At 38.9% G+C, this 23,747-nt stretch overlaps 1 protein-coding gene across 17 annotated transcripts in view; it reads left to right on the top strand.

Moving 5' to 3' along the window:
* CHD9 (chromodomain helicase DNA binding protein 9) overlaps positions 1–23,747 on the top strand; it is an 82,573-nt gene that overhangs the window by 23,312 nt on the left and 35,514 nt on the right. For 15 of the 17 annotated variants that reach the window (XM_046899548.1, XM_015292384.4, XM_015292381.4 and 12 more), the window contains 3 exons: positions 12,228–12,565; positions 20,390–20,501; positions 23,527–23,673. In XM_046899548.1, coding sequence (XP_046755504.1) covers positions 12,228–12,565; positions 20,390–20,501; positions 23,527–23,673 — 597 coding nt within the window. Of the gene's footprint in view, positions 1–10,659; positions 11,056–12,227; positions 12,566–20,389; positions 20,502–23,526; positions 23,674–23,747 lie in introns of those variants that run through there. The other 2 variants (XM_025154381.3, XM_015292385.4) reach the window with 1 other exon arrangement.

Below are 23,747 nucleotides of genomic sequence, written 5' to 3'. Positions count from 1 at the left end.
GCTCTTGGATGCTGCGTTCTTAGCCTGAAACTTTTTCAGTAGGTTTCTGGAAAAAGAGACAGTTTGGTTTTTCCTTTGTGGGTTTTTTCCTTTGCCTGAAATTGAATCCTGCTGGTCCCCAGTAATATCCTGTGACTTGTGAGCTCTGTATTCAAACCAGTGCCTTTTTAATGCCTTTTCTGTGGGCATCTGGTTTCCCTCCTCTATTGAGGGAGTGGGTGTTGATCAGAGATAATTGTGAAAACTGTTCAATAGAAGTGGTTTTTTTTTTTAGGCTTAATTTATGCTGGGGAACCCGCTTTGGCATTGGAGATTGCACCCTGGTATAGAAAGCTGTCAAAGCAATTCCTTGAAGCTGGTGGGGCAAATATGTAAGTTTGTTTGAATTGCAGTGGCAGATGTCTGTCCCTCATTGATTTAAATGGAAATGTGCTGTGCAGTCAGCACTGGTTTTAATGATAATACATGACTTCCTAGCCGTGAAATTGTGGGAAAAATGATTTATTTTTATATCAGTACCTTTTAGTGTGCACTATATGCTGATATTTGTTATGCTGCAATTAGCGAACTTGAAGACCTATAAAAATGCTGTGTTCACAGGTTGGGTGAACTTCCACACTTAATTGCATTTAGTGAATAAAAGTAGTGTAAATAAGGAGATGTTGCTTGCAAGTCTTTCTGAATACGTAGCTCGTTTTGACTTAAAGTAGTATTTTCCTGTTAATATGGAATCTTAGCTCTTCTGCATCTGTTGTCTTCTTTTACAGCACTTCATTGTTTTGCCATCAGAAGTGAAAATATATGCTGGTTTTTAATTTTTTAGTTTTTATTATTTTTGAAAAGAGAGTGCTTATATCATAGAATCATTGGCTGGCATTGCCCAAGGCTGCAGTCAGTTGCAGCACTCTGTTCCAGCAGCACTCATATACTTCAAATAAGCTGTTTCACTTCCAAGTGAAATTTACAGTTGTGTTGTGTGACAAAATTTGAATGGAAGTTGATAAATTATGCTGCTAGAAGACATTATAGAAGAGAATCTGTGTCTGTGCTTGGTTGAATCTGTTGTTGTTTCTCTGGCCTGGCCCAGCTTGCCTTTGCTTTCTGTGGGTAATTGCAGGGAGGTGCAGAGCCCAGAGGTGGGCAGGTCAGTGCTAGTTGTGCACAGTTCTTGCTTGTAGCTTTCCTCCCCTGTGGTGAAGCAGCTGCCTGGAAGTAGCAGGGTGCACCAAGCCGGCCCACAGATGGCTCAGCATCTTGCAACCCTTCCCGGCTGCAGTGGCTGTGGCTGAAGGGCTTGCAGGCTTCAGCCTATGGGGCAGAAGAGAAGCTTGAGAGTTTGGTGGAGAGTATGAGGAAATGGTGACAGTGAACTTCATGAGGATAAAAGGTGCAAAACCGTGGTGGCAGTTTAGAATGTGAGCTAACAGGTAGCAACTTCTGCAGGCTTTTGCAGCAAAATCTTGGTAATTTTACATTAAACTTAACTTTTTTAAGGGTTTTGTCTCTTCTATTTAAAAAAAAAATATCAAGAAGTAAATAAAATATCTTGATTTAATGCTTTGGGAAGTAAACAGTGGTGAAAACCTGAATACTTTTGAAGTAATAGAGAAACTCAGTGAGGGCTGTAAATCTGAGTAGTACCTGTGTTGTGTAACTGGCTGGGTGTGCAGTGAATAAGTTGGATAAAAGCTGTCTTACACGTTCAAATCATTTGAGTCTGTTAACCTTTCTACCTGCTTCTCTTTGCAGTTTTTTTGTGTGAGGTGATTTGATACATGCAAATGGGGGGTGATCGATAATGTATATGGTCAAGTGCAGGTAGCTGTAATGATTGAACAATATTGTCTTTAGTTTTCATGGTGTTTATTTCACAGAGTGCATTGTGGCTGGTGTCTATTTGGGTATCAGGTCATTGACATGGATACTATTACTATGCTGTCTGGAGGATGACGAGGGCACTCAGATATGATGGGCCAGTACTGCTGTTCTGTTGGGTGCATGTGCTGGGGATGCTACTCTTGTAATCTGGTGCGCCTATAAGTTAGGCTACTGAACAACCGGCCTGCATCTCCTGGATACAGCTTCACTGCATAGCATTTGTATACTGAGCTGAAGTTGGGAACAGTTCCAGTAGGTTAGTGGTAGCTTATTTGAGCTGTTGTAAAAATTATGCTTAAAAAGGGAGGAAGTTTTGGGTAGTGAGTAAAACTTGAGGCGTTCAGTATGTTCTGTGTGCAACCTTGCTTTCTCATGTCCTGTATTATGAATGGAGCATATTTAATTTCAAGTATTAATTTTTCCCTGTTTCTGATTATAGATGGGATTTATAACCACAGTTTCTGATTACAGAATACCACTGCTTCTTTGGGTATTCAAGCAAAAACAAGCTAAGATTTTTGTTCAGAACTTTTATTTTGCTTTTTGATCATTCTTGCAGTTTTGGAAAAATGCAAATGCTTAGCTAGCTTCCTCTTGTGACTCATAAGGCCTTCAAGTAAGCTGCTGTAATACTGCAGAGCTTGTTCCCTTCCAGACAGGCAGTTTCTGAAAGAATCTTTTCCATTAGAGACTGCCTTGCTTTGTGTCAGTGAAAAGCTTATGTTTTAGACCATCGTATCAGATTTGTTTTGTATTTAAATCTGAGCGTGTGAATTCTTGACTTACTTCAGACAACTGAACTTGCAGATTTATCTTTCTTTTAGGATGGGAGCTTGAGCACATCAAAAGAAAAAATAGAAAGCAGTAGTTTCTGAAGTTGATGGTTAGGAAGCTAACTACAGCAGTCTTTTGTTTTTGTTAAATGTAGAATTGAAACAGGTTTGAGAAATCAGAATGGAAGTACAGTAATTAGTGTCTTTTCAGGATATGTTACTCTAAATTATAAATGTGCTATATTAAACTTCTTTGAAAGAGGAAAGAGTGATAAACCCTGAGTTTCTGTGAGTATACAATTTCCTTAAACCTTCAAAATGAATGCATTTTAATTTGTACATCAAAAAGTTCCCTTTCAATCACAGTTCTGTACTAGAGAATATTGTGCTTAAAATAATCCTGTAGTACAGGGAAAATAGAAAATTGGATGCCATGTTGAGCACTACAACACTCGGATTTAAAGCTAGAATAAAAATAGGTGTGAAGGATGGATATTTTGGCCACTCAGACCAAATACCTTCTGAAGAAATATGGATTCCAGTAGGGTTTCCACGGTTCTTTGGCTTGGTTGTGCTGGGATGCTTCAGGGCAATAGAAGGAGCTAGGGAAGCTGTTCCTGCTTTAGCTGGAGGAAGTTCAGGGTTTATTTTGTCAGAGGAGAAAATGAAGGAATGAGTATGTGATGATTTGGTGTCCAAGCGGAATATTTTGCAGCTGGTGGCCACCATGATTGTAGTAGCGTTATATGGATTCTTGGAGGTCTAAGAAGGAATGAGCTCGTGTTTCATTTCTCCCACTAAGATCTCTTCTCTACCTGTCCACTTCATGGCAGTGGAAGGGACATCTCTGAGATGTCTGTTCTTTTAATTTGTCTGAATTAGATCAATGGCTTAGAAATTGCAGGGAAGTTGGAGGCATAAATGTACCAACTTGTCTGAAGTGGTTATACTGCCTTGCTTTTTTTGCAGCAAGCCAGATAAAAATTGAGCAGCTGTCACTTGAAGTTTAACGTGCATGCATAACTGTAACCTGAGAGCTTAGCTGCGTGTTTTAAAGCTAAATATTTTTTTTACGTCTGTAGTCAAAAGATGTGTGATTATCAAAGCTGGCACAATAAGGGGCAAAAACATTCCTTACTATGTCAGTTGTTGGGGGTGTTCGGTGTGTCTTCCTGTTGGTTTAGACTAAGCGACATGGCAAACAGGCCAGCCAGGTGAAGGTATAAATAATGTATTGCCTTGGGATAGCCAGTGGGATATGATGAAGTTGTGGTGGACAAACTTAGCTACGTATCGTGTTATACTTAGCTAAGTTATCCTTGAATATAAGTACATGAAGATGTCTTACGTGTCCAGTTGTGAATCATCCCATTGGGTGATGGTAGTGGAGGAACGGACTGCTACTCTGCACTGCTGTCTTAAGTTTCATGCTGTGCCTCTGTGCTGGCATGGGTTCTGGTTGCTGTAGGGATGCTTCAGATTGAGGAGCTGTAGAAGCAAGTTTGCCGATGACTGCAGAACTACTGTGAATGAGTGTGGTCCACAATAGTGATGCTGGCATTTTTCTGCTCTCCTCAAGGGTGTTGCTCTCAGTGTGCACTGCAAGAATTCAACACATAGTAGCAGGAATAGAAAATGTTGCCTGCAGTAAGTTTGACTTGCTACGTTTTGTTACTATGTGCTAGGTTTTGGAGAGACTCACAAAGCAGGAAGATAGAGTACCAAATCATTTTGCCATAGAACTACTTGCTTTGCTTGTGTTTCTATTTTGGTGGTGATTATTCATGCACTTTTATAATAAATAGATTTCCTGTTATTTGCTTCTATTTTACATTGTGGTTTTGTTTTCAGTATTAGAAAAGTTAGGAAATAGTGCCTAAAATCTTACTCTTATTTTGTTATTTTTCGAAGGGAGAACAGGCTTAGTAAGTTTTATTGCTTTTGAAATCTGAGGAGTTCAGAAAAGGCACATCTTAGTATTTTTGTCTACAGAAAAGCATATGTCCTGAAGTACAGTACAAGTTATTCATTACATCCCTAGCTGTACTTTACATTTACATTTAGTATCCCTTCAGAGAGTCCCTTTACTCTGTACTTAAAACGTAAAGCAAAAATAAGCCAAATGAGAGAATACCAAGTTTCCTACAGAATAGAGCAAAATAAACAGCTTATTCCACTTGGCTGCAGTATTGTTACTTATCAAGTTCTAGCACTGTGAGAGGCTGCTTCAACTGATGTCTGTTCAGCAGTGAAAGACTGAAAATTAGTGCCGTTTCAGTTAGTGTTGTATTTCTATGGAGTTCAAAAGGCCTTCAGAAAAGAAGCGTTGCAGCATTCCACTTGGGACAGTTACGGAAGCTGTCTGAACTTCTTGACCTGTTAAACAGAAGTTTTCCTTATGTAAAACCAGGTGCATGAGCAGAGGATAACTTTTACATGTACCTTTTGAGACTGCCTTTGATGTTTTGAGATTTCAGTGGATCGGTGTATTTTGTAGGGCTTTGTTTGGAGTGTTTGAACTCTGATGACCGATCATTTCGAATCAGAAATATCTGTGCTCTTTTCTTGTCCGTAAGTACTTTGTGAAATATCTTGTGCGTTTACCTGACTTGTTTTGTGGAGTATTAAGTCTTATGTTGGTTTGTTGAGTAGTTGGTTTGGTTTTTTGTTTGGTTGGGTTTGGAGTTACCTAAAAGTTGTCAGGTAAGATCACTCAGGAGTGTAGAAAAGGAACACAAGTAGTGGTGCTTTTTTGCTGGACCTGTTTGTATGTCTTTGGAAATAAAGCTGAAACTTCTGGATCCGTAGGATAGGCAGTAGAGGCTTTGTAAGATCTGCAGCAGTATGGAATGACTCTAAAAGGGTCTAAGGGTTCTGATGTGAACCCTGGTAATTCAAATCTGTTGTTCATCCACAATTCCAACTGACTTGAATGTGATCATCACTCTTTCTTCAACAGTTTCATTTCATGTCAAGTGTAGCAGTACTTCCAGTGGGATACCTGCCGTGCAAAACGTGTGCAAAGCACACTAAGGCACACAGTACAAGTACTCAGTGTTAGTGGTTCTTCATGTGGAAAAACAGCACCTAAGAAATGGCACTGGGACAGCTGGTTGTCTTGATACGTTCTGTGCCATCTTCCAAACAGCTGTGTTCAGTATTAGACTAGAATGACAGAGAAGTAGCTGCATGGTGGGCACAGCACAACAAGCCACTGGAAACTGATACAGATCCAATGCAGTAGCTTGGCAGAGTAAGCAGACTGAGGTCCTCAGCTTCTTTCATTTCTCAGCAGATTTATATGCTCCATTGCATGGTACTTGAAGATTTACGTTGAAAGATACATGCAGTTTTTATACCACTGCTAAATATTCAGAGAAGCAATTCAGCAGTAGTTCTGAGCCCCCAAAAGTCTCTACTTAAACAAAATCTTCCACACAGCAACCCGTGTGCTGTTGGTTTAATTCTAGTACCTGATGGGCCTTTGCAGTGTGCATAGGATAGCAGTAACTGGTTTCATTGGGCAGGGGCTTGATTTTCTTTCCGTGAGTGAGATGGTGAACTACAATCTTACTGGTTAAGAGTCTAGTGCTGATGATAATTATGGTATCTTAGTTACAGAAGTGGCAAAATGTTATTTGTGACACACATTACTGGTTCTGTAGCACTTAGTCTGCTGGTGAGTGTATGACATCAACAGCAGTTGTTTGTGTCCTCCCAGGAAGACGACTAAGTTGGGGTTCCTGGCCCTTACATTAATAAATACATGAGCACATAAACTTAATATTTGGTTGAAGCTTTGAGTTAAACGTGCTTTAAGTTATGAACTACAGTGACGAAATTTAGGTTCTGAGGTGACTGTTACACAGATAAAAAGGTCTGCATTGATACTTTACTGGAGTTGTCAGCCACTCATTTATCAACATAACAAATAAGAGAGCAACCAAGGTAATTTTTATTCCATTTTTATCTATCTGTAACACTTCAATATTAATTTCAATTAGGTTTCAAGTGTCTATTTCTTAATTCTGTGTCCCTGAAATAGATATTTATTAGTGATGATAATAAGGAAGGAGAAGAGTGAATAATATTATCAGTATATTGCAAGAACCACAACTTAGAATGCTTCATTTACTCTCTTAATTGTTCCATACATAATCCCCTAAAAGGAAGGAGAAATGATGGAACCCCATGGACAGTGCTCTTCGCTGGGTAGAGTAATTCTACCAGATGGCATGGGGCAACTGTTGAAGAAGAGAATTAAAAGTCAGAATACAAACTCTGAAGAGGAGTGTGGCAGCTTAAAGCATTTGCAGTTTTCAAATTCTGATGTGATTGCAATGTGAAAATACATGACAGTCTGATTTGGGCAGAAGCACAATACTGATCATCATTTAGGTGATTCCTGTATTTGTGGCATAGCTGGGGTATTGATACTATTTCAGTGACTTGACATGCACAATGGGATTCCTTGTTTATTAATAAACGTGGACAAAGATGATGGAGTGGCAGTGCACGAGGATCAGGTTTCCAGGTGGCTAATTTTAGCTGCTTTCGATGTGGTTGATGTCAAGGTCATCTTGTTCTGCCTCAGGACCTGGTAGATGAGCAAGAACTGTGCTCTCAGGACACAAAGTACTTAGTAGTCACATCTTCCTGCTGATGCCTCCTGTTAGCAGAAATAAAAGAATCTTCTGAGGCACTGCACGTGTAAAGTGTAGCTTTTTTGCTTTTTACAATAGATAGGATCATAATTTAATTCTTAGCTAGTATTTTGATGAGCATATGCACAAATGAGAGCCATTTAAAAGTATATGTATAATATAATTAAGTCAGGAATGCGTGATTCATTAAAGTATCAGGGAAAGGCATTACAAGTCCTCAGAGGATATTGAGGATGGATGCAACTCAAACAAGAAACTTGACCGTAAAGACAGTGCACACGAAATTGAAAGCAGTCCTCCTCTAGCATGAATGGCCATAGGTTCTGCCAAAAGTAGAAGTGATGTTTTGTTCATGGAGCAGGTAAGGCAGGATCTGGGAGGATTTCCTAGGAGATGGAAGCTTCTCGTATGTTAAACTTATTTTCTTCTTGGGGCTTCCTTCAAAGTTGATACACAGGGGATGTGTTAAAACTACTTATTGTTGTAGTGCAAATTTGAAGTGTGTTTAGGTTTTCAAAGGAAAAGAAGAAAACTGATTGTAAGCATTCATGGCAGTGGTTTCTCCTTGCTATGGGAAGTACTGTCATGCCAATGAAGCGCCTGTCTTGCAAATGCTATGTGGGTGTTGCAGAAATACCTTTCTGCAAAACGCCTTCAGCAGAGTATTGGTAGGTAATGGGAAGACTGCTGTCATGATTCCCTCTCTGGATATTGTCCAGTAACTTGATTGTTTTGACATTAGTTTAATTAAGATACCAGTCTGACTGTGTGTTGGAGTCTTTTGAATGCTGCTCAAGTATTTTGAATATTGGTGCTCATCAGCTCCTGTGAATATGGGGCATGTGTGGTGAGGTCTACAGCTGTCATCTTACTTGTTCCACCCTTAATATCCCTTAAGAACAGCCCTTCAGTGTGAACAGCAACATGACCCGTACCTTCTGCCCCTATTGGCTTTTGTGGGTGACAGCAACATGAACCTGATACAGAATTGTGGTTCCTGTCTCTTCCCTGCTGCCCACAGGACTCAGCGTAGCAGTGGGCAGCCCCAGTAGTGCCACTGGCTGCTGCTTGCTGAAGCTGTTAGCAGCAGCAGATAGCCAGGAGCTCTCTGTTCTGAATTGAGATAACATTACATTGTTTTGTGTTCGGTTATATTTGGATGACAGTATTTGCAACCATGAAAACTAGAAGCTTGTTTTTCCAAATAAAATGTTCATTTTGTAAATATGTGGTTGCCTTTGGGCTTTCCTTTCCACTTTCTCCTACATCTTCTTCAGTTAAGAATTCCTCTCAGTGCTGCTGGATGGAATAGGTTTGTAAGCTGCCGACAAAAGGACGTGCACCTTTGGGGTGACTGATCTGTGTCCCTTCTCAGTGGTGAGAGGGCTGCTTTTGGCTTGGCAAAAGACTTTGTCCTTTTTGTTGTAGATACTGTGTAGCTTTTGGGGATTTATTTCCAGCGTGCGTGATAATTTATAACTGTTTGTTTATGACTGTACTTTTTAAAAAAGATTTAATCAATACTCAGAGTAAAAGACCCCTGCAGAATTAGATCCTTCTGTTGCTTTGGTTGCTATGTACATGCAGACAGTGTTCTTTGTAAAGCAAGGGTACTTCTGGTTCTTCTAATCTCAAAACAGTTATGTTGCTTTGCAATTTGTGTGTGTGTGACAGTGGTGACTTCCCTGATGCAGGTTTCATTACAGCTTTATTTAGCTTGTAATGGCTGGCTAATGTCTTCCTGTGTCTTCGTGGATGTTATTCCCATATGGTTAGAAATGTCATAGCAAAACCGAAAGAATATGTTCTCAGTTTTCTAACAAATAGCTTAGTGTTGCTGGTGTGCAGGACATGCAACTTAATACAGAAGCAATAGTATGGACTAAGAAGTAGTGGGTCAGCCTCCAGATTAAAACAGCCAGTCACCTCATCCAGCATGCTCCCAGTTGTACATGAAGGAGGTAATAGAAGCTGGTGAGGAGCAACGTGGGGGCAGCTTTGAGCAGATGTGTCATAAGAAATTTCTTTTTAAAGCAACTTAATGTTTAGGAAGATTACTTCAGAAAATTGCCAAAAGCTACCATTGCTGCTATTGCCCACTTAATAATTCGGCACTTTTTTTTTTTGCTCATTCTCAGCCCCAGAATGGTTCAGGAAAGTATCAGTTTATGTTTAAAATCCTCTGACCTTAACAGCGTCAGTAGCATTTGGCTTAGAGATAAAGTTATACTGAGAGTGCATTAGGAAACTATCTTAATTTTATTTAGCTGATCTCAGAATGCTAAAATAGTATGTTATTTAGCATTTTCCTAAGCTATGAAATAGTAACTCTGAAAGATAAATGATTGCAATTTCTGTCTTAGGTTGGATAACCATAGCATCGAAGTGTCTTTGCTACAGTTCTAAAAAGTAAATTGAAAATTTAATAATTGTCCTTGTAGTTAAGCTGCATATTTGCAGAAATAGCTTTGAATGTAATGACACTGATAACAAAAAAAAATTATCCCATATATTTGTACCGCTGAACAATGAAGTTCATCTTGAAATGAGGCTGAAGAAGTAAAATCCCAATCAAGACACATTCTTAAACATTCCCAAAATCCTAAGAGAAGTCATATCCCCATCTATTTCCTGATTCTTCTTTCATGGGCTTCCAATAAAAGCAAGGATGTTGGTAGGGAATAGCAATGATGTCAAAGCTTCTTATTTTTCTAATAACTTCTCAGAAAATTAGAAAACCGTACCAGCTGCTTTTGGTTCTTTGATACGTTGACAAGAACACAATGAAAAGTTATCTAGTCTTTTAAAATAGCACCTTAAAGCCCCTTTGGTAGGCAGAGGAGATTCACACCTGGCCATGTCCTGTGTGATCGAGGAGGCCTTCGTCACAAGGTGTGCGATGGTCTGGGCAGAGGGGGAGGGGGAAAAGCAGGGTATGGGTTTCCTACTTGTTCTGAAAGAAGCTGTGAATTCTGCAAGAGGACACTTATGTAATTGCTGTTGCTTGTTCAGAGTACAGAATTCAATTGCAAAAAGAAAAAAGTAAAAGATATATTGGAGGAGAAAGCATGTTTGAGGCCACAGCCCAGGATTTTTATGTCTGCGTTGCAGCCTCCCCATCTTGATGCGAGACTCGTCACGCTGCAGGGAAGCCTTAGCCACAGAAATACGCAGTTGCCACAATTTTCAGCCCAAGAGAAAATAGTATTTGCAGTTTTACAGCAGGAGGTGGAAGAGGAAGAGTTAATCCTGATACCACATGTAGGGAAGAGCAGTCCGTTGGGGGTTAAATTGCAGAGTCTAATGGAATAATAACTGGTAGCACCATCTGCTGGCCTACTTCCGCAGAAGGAGTCAGTATTTTTAACGACATCTCTAATATTCATGCTGATGCATTTTGATGCTTTGTGCATTCATTTCTTTCTGTGCTTTGTTGGAATCTGGCTATCTGCTTACAGCTGTGGTAGAAATCCTGCTCTGGAGAGGCGGCAGGCAGGCTCTGCCCTACCTGCGCTGGGCGATCAGCGGCTGTGTGCTCGCCAAGGGAGGAATATGTTGATAAATCACAATGTGCATTTGTGGAGGGTTGTGCATATCTTGGCTGCAGCTTGCTAAATAGGCCATTTAGCAATCTTCTTTCAATGCTTTTCTCTTGAGCACTGCCTGGGGTGCTGAAAAAGCAGAGGGCAAGCCTTTGTCTGACGCCAAAAATGTCTTCAGTGAAGAGGCCAAGAGGAAGGGTAAGTGAAAGCCTGAATGAGTGGGAGGAGGAGGGGTTCTTTGGGCTAAAAGGCTAATGGGATTGAATAACCTTCCTTATTACTGGCTGCTGCAGCGGGAGCCGTGCTGCATCGCCATCTTGAGCTTGTTGCTGTTTGCTCGAGCCATGGTTATTTGTTAGAGCCTGTAGGCCTTGAGGTGGCAATTCAGTGATCCCGTGCCGGCCTCCCTCCGTGCCGCAGCACCGCTCTCTGCCTTTGATGAGGCGCGGATAGAAAATGGATCCAGTGAAGTGCACTGGATTCAGCCTGGAAATGTGTTTGGAAATTCCCGGTGGCTTTTCTTCGTGCTGTAGTCAGAGGCGCCTTTACGGGTGAGAATGTAACATAAGTGTTATCTGCCGGTTTTTGTCTGTTTGAATAGGAAATTCTTTCCATTCCTTGGAGGGGGAGGGGAAGAAAGCAAAAACATGTCTTCTGTTCTGTGAAGAGCCTGGTGGTTGGGGCATTGCACTCTCATGTAAACAGTCCCACACCGGAGAAATAGCACTGAAAAGCCTGAAAATCAAAACAGGACGTACATTTTCTAGCTCAGATACTGGCCAAACGTTGATCGTCATAAAAATACTGCTTTCTGATCCTTTTATCAGGGAGAGCAGCGTACGCTTAGTTTTGGATTGCTTTTGTAATCTTGATTTTGTTCTAACAACGATTCTGTTTAGCACCGCTTTAGCCTTGTGGATATGATGCCTGCTCGGAGGTATTTATGCCCCGGTATCTTACTGAAGAACAGATGCTAATGTTGTTACCTTTGGGAGGTCTTGGTTTGTTCCAATTTTATGAGCAGAATATTTGCTGGGGATGTTGGAGATGTGTGTCAAATGTATGGGAATGCTTGAAAGGCTTCGGATCGGTGTGACGAACTACGGGGAAGGAAAGAATGCTCAGAGAATTTGGGGAAGATGTTTTTAAAACTAATTTTAGTACATAGGCTGGTTGTTTAAAGCCAACAATTGATGTACTTATTCTGAAACCCACGCCATTCTGTGGTAAAAGCAGAATTCCTTCTTTGTTGTGTCTGTATGGGTCTCTGCAAGTTTAATTCCAGATTTAAAAAGCTTGCACTTTTTCTTCTAAGAAATACTCAGTATCTTAAAATAAGGAGTTTTTGTTTACTTTTTCTCTTGCCACAGCCTCCTTCCTCCAAGAAGACTGATGGTTCAGGATCACATACTAAGTCACAGAATACCCAGGTGAGGGCAATGTCTGAAAAGAAGCAGAGGAAAAAAGCAGACTCTGAAAGTAAACAAGAGAAGGCAAATCGCATAATATCTGAAGCGATTGCAAAGGCAAAAGAGAGAGGAGAGAGAAACATCCCACGAGTAATGAGTCCAGAAAACTTCCCCAGTGTTTCAGCTGAAGGAAAAGAGGAAAAGAAAGGTAGAAAAGTTAAATCGAAACCCAAGGACAAGGAGAGCAAAAAGCCAAAAACTGGTTCCTCATCCAAAACTAAAGAGAAAACAAAAATTGGGTAAGTAGATCTAAATGTCTTCTTACTTCTCTTCAGGTTTTTCAAATCTTTGATAAAAATGAAAACTGCCTACTGATAATATTCTCATTTACTGCCTACACAGAATTCTTCCTAATGAAGTCCATCTGTGGACTTTCTTGTTCAGGAACAAGAGTGCTTTGTTTTCTCTTCAGATGAAATCATTTTAAAACTGGCCTTTGAAAGGAATGGCTTCTGTATTTTACATTTGTGCCAGCATTACTTTATACTTACTTTGAAGCACAGGCAGCACCAAAGTGTCTTTCTTGTCTAGTGTTGTCATCGGTTTCTACTCCAAATTAAGTTTATCTGATAATATAAATGCTGCATCTGTCAATTCTGGCTTATATTTTTTCAATGTATGATAAACTATAGGCTGAAACTGGAAGTTTAATGAACTTGCTAGCAGATGAATATTCTTACAGATACTGTGCTGTGTACTGTATCAGAAGTACAGTGGATATTTGTATTTTAAGTATGTTGTGTTCTTTAGTTGTATCAATTTAGTCTGCCCTCTTAAAGATTGTGCAGACTCAGCTGGATTGAGCTGGGTTGATACCCTGGGGGTAAGAAGCCTCCAAGAAACATGTTGGATGTCAGAGAGCTGCAAGGAATTCCATACCTGGCGCACTTCTGACTGCAGAGCTAACCTAGTTCTCCAGGATAATTTTAAAGGCAATAAAGTGATTTCCGATGTTAAGCTTGTCAGTCAGGACTTGAAACAGAAACCTCAGCTATAGTTCAATTCTTGTTTTGAAATCCTTTGCCCTTCTAGCAATAACAGAAATAGGAACTGGTATATCTGTCCAGATTTAAATGCCTCGTATGCATATTTCGTGTATAGGCAGCATTTATATTCTTGATGAATGAATATTCTTTGAATCAGCCTGTTTCTCTGCATTTCCACTTTTATTCCTAGTGTGGTACTATTCCTGTATGCTCCAAATAAACTACTTCCTTGAGAATTAGTCCAATAGTATAGAGGTTACTGTTCTAAATGTAACATGATTTTAACCAGAACTTTACTGGTCTTAATTTTTCTCTCTGCTTACGGATTTGCAAAAGAGTGCTGCTTGTGCTCCTGAGCACTTCATCACATTTCCTCCTCCTCTGTCCCAATACCCTATCTCTTTTAAAGTTGGGCTTGGGATATATACTTCCAAAGTTGATTCCAACTTTATTTGTGTTGTACAGCAGACATTCTGTGGGTCATTCTAATCAGGATGCTTACACACTGCTGTTAGCTAGTGTTGTTTTCTGGAACCATTGCATGTGTTGCCCTAAGTATGCTCTGTGGTTGTTCATCCAAGTAATTTACAAAAGCTGCTGAAAAAATCCCTTTTGATATGCTACATAATTCCAGTAATATTTTTGCTGCTTTTTAATGAGAATAGTCAAATCAACTGTTCCCTTTGAGTTACAGTTCTGCGTTCAGTTTTGTCTTCATGAAATGCTTAGCTGTGCACATCAATTTGCATCAGTTTTCTAGTTGTCATGAAGTAGTAGCAAATGACAGGTAGACATTTGTCAAACTGTTTTTAACAGTGATGCTTGCGCTCAATCTGAAGCTGGTAGACAGCCTCCCATTTAATTAAGTAGAGTCAACTTTAGGTAACTTGACTGCAAGCTGTGAAGGTTTGCCTCCCCGTTATTTACCACCCCAACTGCCTGAAGCCCCAGTAGTATGCTGTCAGGCAGCGTGATCAAGTAGACAGTGTGGAACAGGTAGCTGAAGAATCAGTACTCAGACGCTCTTAGAGAACTGTGAAGCAAGTCTTCTGGAGCCAACTATTACAGACTGTACAGAATTTACATAGATGCACAGCTGTCCAATGAAGTATATTGTTTCTGGACATCCACGTGCATTTTTGTATGTGAGTACTTTCACGTGGTGTTACGTTGTGCTAGCACTATTTTATATCGTTTATAATGCACATACTCTTACAAATAAGATATCAACTCTTAGCAAGAATACGTACTGCAGTGATTTTGAAGAGCACTAATTGCAGGAAGACCCCGATATTTGTTTAAAAACAACCCTATGAGAGTGTTTACTGTACCAATGTAACTATTGATCTTATGTAAGGGAACACTTACTGTAGGATGGCTAAAACTGCCTATTGAGAGGTGGTTAAAGCAATTGTATGGCTACAAGCTTTTTATAAAACTTCTTTACCTGAAATCCCGTAATTAATAAGGGTTGTAGAAGGCTAAACACCTTCTAATAAAGATATCTTGTTATCTCATGTTCTTAGAAAAATATTTTTTAACTAATGGAAGCACATGCTGCAAATTGTGATAACGAAATAGCATTAGGATTTTGAACGTGTGGGTTGCTACATTCATTTTCCCTGTTATCTTAAAATAAAACTCCCACTGAACCTTGAGAGAAAGCTTTACCATGTTGAAGAAATACTTTAGAAGGCAGAAGTACTTTATTGGGTGAGAAGGAGAAGGGAGAACTTGAATTTCATGAAAACTTTGGGCTTTCCTTGGGAAATAAAACTTCTGTTATCTGTTAAAACCTGGAAGAAAAAAAATATTAAAGGGGAAGACTAGTAATTAAAAAAACACAACTAAGTTTTATATGTAACTCTTCTTGCTTAAATGCAAGCATGAAACCTGAAGACAGTAAAAAGTCATTCAAAAATAAGTTTATAGCAGTTGAAAGTTTTTTGTCAGCTGCAGTTCTTTTATGAGCGATGAAACCATCAGCTTTACAGACAGTGGAGGTGTACACTAAAGAAACAAATGAAGTCCGCGTTTAGCTGTAGCAAAGAACTTGCATGAATGCACCGGGCTTTCCTTTTAAAAGGAGTTTGGCTGTGACACATCCATCCCAGGAGAGTACCTTTCTGCTCTCTGAGCAGCCTCTCTGGAGGTGCTTGGAACTGGCAGTAACGGTTACAGGTCAGCTCCGTTGGGATGGTGAGAGCCAGGCTGGGGCAAGGAGCTGTGCCTCCCTGAGGGGCTGAAGTCAGGCTCGTTGTTCAGGTGACCCCTGCTTGCTTTTAACCTGATCTTTCACATCCTCTCTGTTATCAAACAACCTATCCAACAGGAGTCTGAGTGTACCTTCTCTAGTCTGTACTCAAACAGCAGATTGTTACTTGGATTGTGCTTGTAGCCATTGCCGGTGTGTAGTGTGGCCTGTGCTGCTCTTGAGCAGCCTTTAGAGTTAGTGATCCAGCTGTGAAAAGGATACGCTCTGCCTTGCTGAACTGGCATGCTAGTTGCTGAACAGACTTTTATAACATTGCTTGTGAGCCAACGGTTTCTATTTAAAAAGTCTGCATTTAGATGTAATGTGACACAGCTTTTCTGGCATTGAGCAGCCCTCGTCTAGGGTCACGTTTTGGCTACTGTGTGCCTGGGCACAGGGGAGATGGCAGGATTTCTAACAGACTTTTTCTCATTAATTAAATTGGTTTGTCTTTGGGGACTTCATGTTAACTGTTCACATTTTCTGTCATGATTCCTTTGAGATCTACATATAGAGAGAATTTATAGCATAATTCTTTCTGATGTATCGCAGTTAGTTATGAATTAGTAGCAATTATTTTCTAGGCAGGCTGTATTTTCCTGCTGGAGTTTACACTTAAGATTGTTAATCCTCTGACCTGTTGAAGTCAAAGAAGCAAGGCCTGGTGGTTTCAGCTCACTGGTTTAGAACTGGATTCAAGACCTAGTAAAGTTCTGTGCTGTAAAGATTGGTATAGATAAATGAGTAATTTTTTAATTACCAAGGATGTTGTAAGCATATGGCAAACTATTAGCAGTGTAAGAATGCATGTGTAATGTATTTATGGTTACCAAATTTGTCACCAGCTACCTTCAGATGTTGATTACTAATCAACTTCATTCTTGACAATTAAGTTACTTTACAATTTTTGTGAGGACTTCCAAGCCACCTTTTATCCACTGTCTATTTAGCCAGGCACGTTAAGGATTAGGAATCTAAATACTTTATGTTTTGCATAGAGCTTCTAATGACTTACAAGCTTTTTGAATTGTTTATGATTTCAGTTCATCCATTTAAGGTGATAGATTTTTTTGGTTTAAATACGTCTTTTACCACTTTATGTAAGGGATTGAAGAGTTACGAATTTGTGAACATTCTGTTGTTCAGAAAAGTAGATTGGCATTTAGATTATATCGCTCTCAAGTATTCCCACCTACTCAAACACAAAATTAAATATCACGGCCCTGATGAAAAGCAGCAGCTCTGCATTAGTGATATAAAGGATGATATCATTAGACTACCTAGTTTTTAAAAACAAATAACTAAATAAATCCCCCTCAGGCCTTAGGAATTAGATGTACAGAATTAAATCTAGAGTGGTAGCTCTTAAATTCGAAACTACTGCCAGTTATCAGAAATGGTTTTATCATCTCATGTGCTAAAGGAATAGTTATGGACCATGGTAGAAAGTCTTTCTGTCCTTTCTTCTTGATGTCATACTGCTAAGGTGGTCTGAGACCTTCCTAACACCAGTTCACAGCACTCCTGCTACTGTGGAGGAGGAAGCAAAAGGAAACCATTCACTTGTTATGCTGATCTTGCATCACTTAGGGCTAAGTACAAGAAATTGAAGAGAATTTCCTAGAAATCAGACATTGTGAATTGTCTTATTGTATGATTTGTAGAAGTCAGACAAATGGTGGATAATAGATCTGTGCACAAGTGGAAGAGATCTGGTTGAACCTTTTTATTCCATTAGGTCATAACGCTGTTTTTTATGCCTTCAAAAGGCACAAATGTGAAATTTGATCATCCTCCTGGGATGTGTTTGCACGTACTGAGCCACGACTCCTTGTCATAGTTTCCTCTGCTCCCAAACTCAAATTTTGATGCATCACTGGTGCTTAAGTGATGTAATCTAAAGTCTGCTAATTACTGCAAAATATTTGAATGCACAACACTATGGCCTTGTCAGGAAAATAGCTAAACATATTTTTTTTTCTTGTGCTATGATTCCCATTCTGTATGAGCTTGAAATGGCTGCTTGTTCCAAGTAAGACTAGACGAGTGTTTAAAAAAAATCTGTCTGCAATCCAAAAGTTATTAATTAGAGATATATTTGGTGGAGGAGACAGTGGGTAACATTAGGGTGTTAGTATTATTTATTAAACATATGCTGAAATGATGAGAGCAGCTGTTTTTATAGTACCAGTATATCTCCCATTTGAAGAGGATACACAGTCTTGTCAAGGAGATATCTGCTTTGTATTTTGCTCATAGAATTTTTAGCAAAGGTTTTAGTGATTAAAAACACTAATGCTGTAGTTTTATTACTAGTAATTTAATGAAATACTTGTACTATAGATTAAAATATTTGGAAGGTGGCTTTTCACGCACTAATAACCAGTTATTTATTGTTTCTCTGTTTTTAAGAATTAAAAATGATGCATTGAAGGTATGCTTTGAAAGTCAGCAATATCCTGCTGTTTCTTACATGCCTAATACATATTTGCTGTTTTCTTTCTTCTCTAATACCTCCTCACGTTCAGTGTTTTGAAGGCTTCTTCATAATTTTAAAGCTCTTAGAAGTACTGACAACTCTGCAGTTGCATTGTTCCCCTATCAGAAGGAAGGGGAATGAACCAGGTTCTAACTGGCTGTTAGTTTGTAAGGAAGAAGTTGCAGTGTCCAGAGATCTGCTCCTGAAATGGTGGTACTTTGAGTTGCAGTTTTGTAGACCTAAAATACTTAAGGAGTTACATGCTAAGGCTGAAAAGTATAATGGGTCCTGAGGTGGCTGCTTTCTGGTCTCTTCCATGGGTGTAAGTTTCTCATTATTTTTATTTTGTTGATAGAGAAGAAGGGGGGAAAAAATGTGTTGAATTAAGCTACCTTGCCTAATCATGTTTCTCTATTACATAATAGGACACTTTAAAAAGGCAAGTGAAAGTGAAATTGGAATGGAGTCTAGTGATACGATTTATTCTGAGTCTGCAGTGTGCTGTTTCCTTTTCACAGAAACAGAAAGATAGTTGCTGTTCAGAACAGTTTGTTTCAGCTTGGCAGAAGGGATGGTAGCCAAGTATCTTTATGCTTTCCTGCAGAAATTTACAAACTGGCAAGGCAACTTGCTCTCAGTCAAAAAAAATCTCAGAATTGATCCAATTTACAGGCTTCTGAAAATCATTGTTTTCACATAGCACATTTTTTAATAAGTTTTTGGCCAAAATACAAGTAGATTGCATTTTTACCAATAGAAATGCACGACTTTAGCACCATGCTGTCATTCAGCAACTTCTGATATCAAAGAGTGTTGTGGTTCTGGGCGCTGGATCAGAAGGAAGCGAAGCTGTACATGTATTTCTCTCATTGGCATCATATGCACAGAAAGGAAGAAACATTCGGAGCAGCGGCGTGCAAGGAGGATGTTAAGAAAATGTCAGGAAGATGCACATGAAGAGAAGTACTGGGGGTAGGAAATAGAAGATGGAGAGGGAGACAGATGAAGAGGTGAACACGCAGGGACCAGAAGTTATTTTGGACAGGCAGCTCCGGAAACAAGCAGATCTGTCGTCATGCTTATCGCATATTCATCGTCTGTTTGCCAGTGAACTTCAGTTCATACTGAGTCAAAAAAGATGGAAGTAGATAATGTTTTTTTTTTAACTGTTCCACTGAATGTAACCTAATGGCTAACTACTGAAAACATTGTGAAAACGCGTGTTTTTACAAAGGCCTGTAATCTTACAAAGGTCTGCCATGTTATTTAATCTATCCATAATGTTTTGGTAGCTTTTCATTTTGTTTGTGGACTGCTAGTTTGGTTGTCATAAGCATCTGATAATTCTCATATGTGGACTCTTCCAAAAAGAAACAAACGTGGAAAGTGTTTCAGCCACCACCTTCTCTTTGATGGCTTTCCAGGTTGACAATATTTGGTGCTACTTTGGGATCAAACACTTAAGTTATCTGTATAAAAGTTAGTGTCTTGTGCTTAACTGGTTCTGTAAAATGGCAGAGACCATTTGCAGTGTTGTAACAGTTCTCTCATTTCTGTTATGCAGAAGTGATAATTAGGTGCCATGTAAAATATATTTTTGAAGAGCAGTGGTTGGCACATTTTGGATATGAAAAAGGAAATATTACGGCACTTGTTAGATAAAACAGATTACTTTGATGTCACAATTTCTAGCATAACCTTTCAGTCTGAGCTGAAAAATCAGTAGTGCTTTTTTCATTAGAATTGAACTAATTTCTTCAGTACAGTGTTCTTAGAGAGAAATCTGTGTTTTGAATATGGCTTATTGTGGTTTTCCTTTGAAGACAAACATATTGGTACAATTTCCACTTATCTGTTCAGTGACTGACATACACATATAAGCTACACTTCAGGCAGCTTTGAATCATTTTAGATTGTTGTCCAGGTAATTTTTAAAATATAAATGAGGAGACATTTTACAGTGAAAAACTATTTGAAGTTATTTACTGTCATCATCTGCAGATGATAATTATACTAATTTTCTGTGTAGTTTCCCATTGTTAGTCTAAATTTTATATTTTACATCTCAAATATTTGTTTACAGTATTTGATACGGAGAAGTTTGAGATGAAGCTACCTGCTTACCTGTAGAGAAACTCACTACCAGGAGTATAAAACTCATACTGTCAAGTTGTACCATTCTGTTCTGTGCAGTGTTTTGTGCTTTTAAGGGAGTGGGTCTTCCTGATTTTTATAGTAACAAGAATTGAGGGTATTGCTTATGGATTTGACTTCATTTTTAAGCTTGAGTTAAACTAGTATGTAGCATTCATTTAGATGCTTTATATTTTTTTTTCCCTAACAGAAAGCTAATCATCACGCTGGGTAAGAAACAGAAAAGAAAAAATGAATCTTCAGATGAATTGTCTGATGCTAAGCAGACTCCACAGAAGTCATTGAAAGATGAAGATTCACAGGTGAGTGATCAGAATTTTTCCCTCTTAAATTTGTCTACAGATTTTCTTTTTCCCATCTCTCCAGTGAGTTCTATTTCTTGTGATACAGTGGCAGTTGACGTCCTTTTTCTGTCACTCATATCTGTCTCTCACAGATAGCAATCCTTATGTTATCACATCAGCATGCCAATAGGCTCTAGTTGTATCTATGAGGACTGCTCCAAAAGTAATGCAACCTAATTTATGATGTTGGCATACAACATCAGAGACAGGTGTTGGTGGTATGGCAGTAGCGACTCAACCTTCCCATCAATATCCTGTTATATTTTGTTGCTGTATGACAGAGGGGCAGTCTGGGAAAATGACATCTGACATGGAAGTGTTTATGAAGCCAAGATGTCATTGAATTCCTCTGTGTGGAAAAATTGGCACCCATGACATTCATTGACGCTTGCTGAATGTTTATGGAGACCAAACAGTAGATATGAGCATACTGGGGTGGTGAGTGGTCTGTTTCAGCAGTGGTGACAGTGATCTGAAATAAAAGCTGCCTTCTGAGTGGGAATGGAAACCTGTCACACCAGAAAGTGAAGAGTGTCACAATCAGTTCATCTGAACAAATCACCTGATGGTGGTGCCTATTTGGAAAAACAGTGTTTTGTAGGTGGGAATTTACTCTTATCAACTACTGTTATTGTGCTTCTTGCATCTGTTGTAGTTTCCATGGAAACTAATAGAGGAGGCATTACTTTCGGAGCAACCAGTGTAGAAGGCAGCTGAAGGAAGTGCAGGATTGACAGCCTAATTGGTAGTCATTCTTTTCAGGAATCTCTCCCTTTTAACTTTATTCACTGTTTTAAAAGATAGCCCTGGTATAATCATTTTCAGAATTTATGCCCGAGGAAGTATGAACTATGTCAGTGATTGTATCTTATTCATATGCATATTAGTGACAGAATTGTAACTCTCCTCCTTTGGGCAGATTTCATTAAAACGTAAGATTTCATTCTGAAAACGTGCAAGTTTTTATTCTGTGGCAATTTCATTGAAGGGAGATGTAATCAATATTTATAATAAGTTGTTGAGTAAAAATTAACTGTATGATCTGATGACAATGCCAGAAAATAATCATCAAATGCAGAGCTGACCTTTAGTATTTTGCAGATGATAATGATGGGGGGGGGGGGGGGGGGGAAGGGATCAGAAGCCGTTTCCAGGAATGGCTTTCTATTAATTTAGGTGATAAAGTGCCTGAGGTAAATGTTACCTGGAAGGGAGGATGGAATGATTTATTCCTCAGGGTATTTGTCTTAGTGTGGAAGGCCTGTTTGGTAGATGTAAAAGGAAGTAAAAAGTGGTTTCACATTCTGAAGAACTATAGGTTACCAATTAAAATCCTGTCATCACAAAATATAAACTTGTGGGTGAACAGCTGTAATTCAGAAGACTGAAGATCTTTCCTTTTTGGTTACTGATTTGGGTTTTTTGCTATTTTAGTTTTAGTTTTAAGTAATTCTTGCATGAAGGGGAAAGAGTGATGATATTGAGAGGTATCATGGAAAGAGTTGTGCTGCGGAATGCCTCATAACACTTACATGTCTACCTGCAGAGGAGCCGGGGAGAAGTATAACAAGAGCATCCGTTACTTTCCTTCATTCTCTGCTCTAATTCATTCTCTGTTTAATTTTTCAACATGGTCATAATTTTCTTTTTCTACTGCAAGTAGCTTTTTATTTCTAAACCCGTGGGAGCAGTAACTTTAGGTTATTCTCCCTAATTCATTTGGTATGCTTAGTTTCTCAGTAAGTGTATTCTTTAAGTATGTTGATTTATTTTGTGCATCAGATCTTTTTATTTATTTTTTTTTCATGACCGTATTTCTCAGCTCAGGGAAGTAATGCAGTGTTTCTCAAACAAAAGAGATTATATATAAACGTTGGAGAGTGTATGTCTGCTGATGTTTTATTATCATTTCATACATTAAGTAAAGACACACTGAGAAAGCCTGGACATGCTTTTTAATGCCTCAGTAGGTTTTGAAAACTTCAACAACTACTTAATGAGTAAAACTGGAAAGTAGCTCTTTAAACTTCTGTTCTTAATTCCTACACCATTTTGCAATGCTCCTATTAACTACCATTTTTAATAAGAATGTTCCTATCATTGTTTTAAACAGTAACGTGACATTTTAGTTTATATCTGAAGTTTCTTTTTGTGTTAAATTCCCCCACCACACCACCCTCCCCTCAGCCTCCACACACACCTTTTATATATGAATAGCCAGTTCAGCTGCCTTATTGTTGAAAGCAGATTGTTTCACTGTCCCAGCATCTCCAGAAGAGTGATCTGATGCTCATTCTTTGATCTGTGCTGTGTTGTATATACTTTACTACTTCTCTACCTTACCAAAACACTTGTGAAGTTGTTATTGAAGTATAGCAAGGCCTTTACCAGAGACCAGCCAGACCAGGGGTCGAACTTAACAGCCAGGAAGAAGGTTCCTCTTCTGCAATCATGTTGTTACTTAATATCTTCTCTGCAGAAGCCAGTGTAACAACAGGGATGTTGGGTTTTGGTCTATTTACAATTTTTTCTTCTTCAACTGATTACTGCACTGTACTGAAATCACCAATGGCTTTTCCTAAACAAAAATATGCTTTGCTGTGTAGCTCACTATAATGAAATGAACTAAAAGAAAGTTGTTTAATTTGCAGATTTTATTTCGGTGATGAGCAGTTCTCTAAATCTATTGAAATACTGTGCTTTCTTATTGGAGATCTGCTATATCCTGATGTTCTGTGATTCCTTCTGAACTCTAAAAAATAGAAATATCAAGCATTCCTATGAAAAACATTCGGGAAAAACGTAGAGTTTAATTGTTTGAAAATAATATTTAGTGGCTACTTTTTCTGTGGTTCACCTGCTTTGTATGTTCCATCAGGTGTTGGCCTTTCGTTTTTGGTTTAGCTTAAGTATTCTGAAATTTGCAATCCGTGTTAGAGGAAATGTTTGGTAAAGCTTCTTAGCTTGCTTCTACTCCATGCAGAAGAGAAGATCAAATCGTCAAGTTAAAAGGAAAAAGTATGCTGAAGAAGGAGAAGGAAAACAATCGGAAGAAGAAGCTAAAGCTTCTGCGAAAATCAAAAAGAATTCTGCTCCTTTGCCTGCTGAGCAGCCTTTACAATTGTTTGTGGTAAGTAAAATCTGCCTTGGTGTTTAGGGTAAATCTATGCATGACACGTGCTGCATTGCTTTCATTTTACTGAT

This window comes from Gallus gallus, chromosome 11 (assembly GCF_016699485.2).
Source record: "Gallus gallus isolate bGalGal1 chromosome 11, bGalGal1.mat.broiler.GRCg7b, whole genome shotgun sequence".
In the NCBI taxonomy this organism is placed as follows: domain Eukaryota; kingdom Metazoa; phylum Chordata; class Aves; order Galliformes; family Phasianidae; genus Gallus; species Gallus gallus.
The sequence above is the reverse complement of the archived record's forward strand: the minus strand, read 5'-3'. Positions and strand labels throughout refer to the sequence as shown.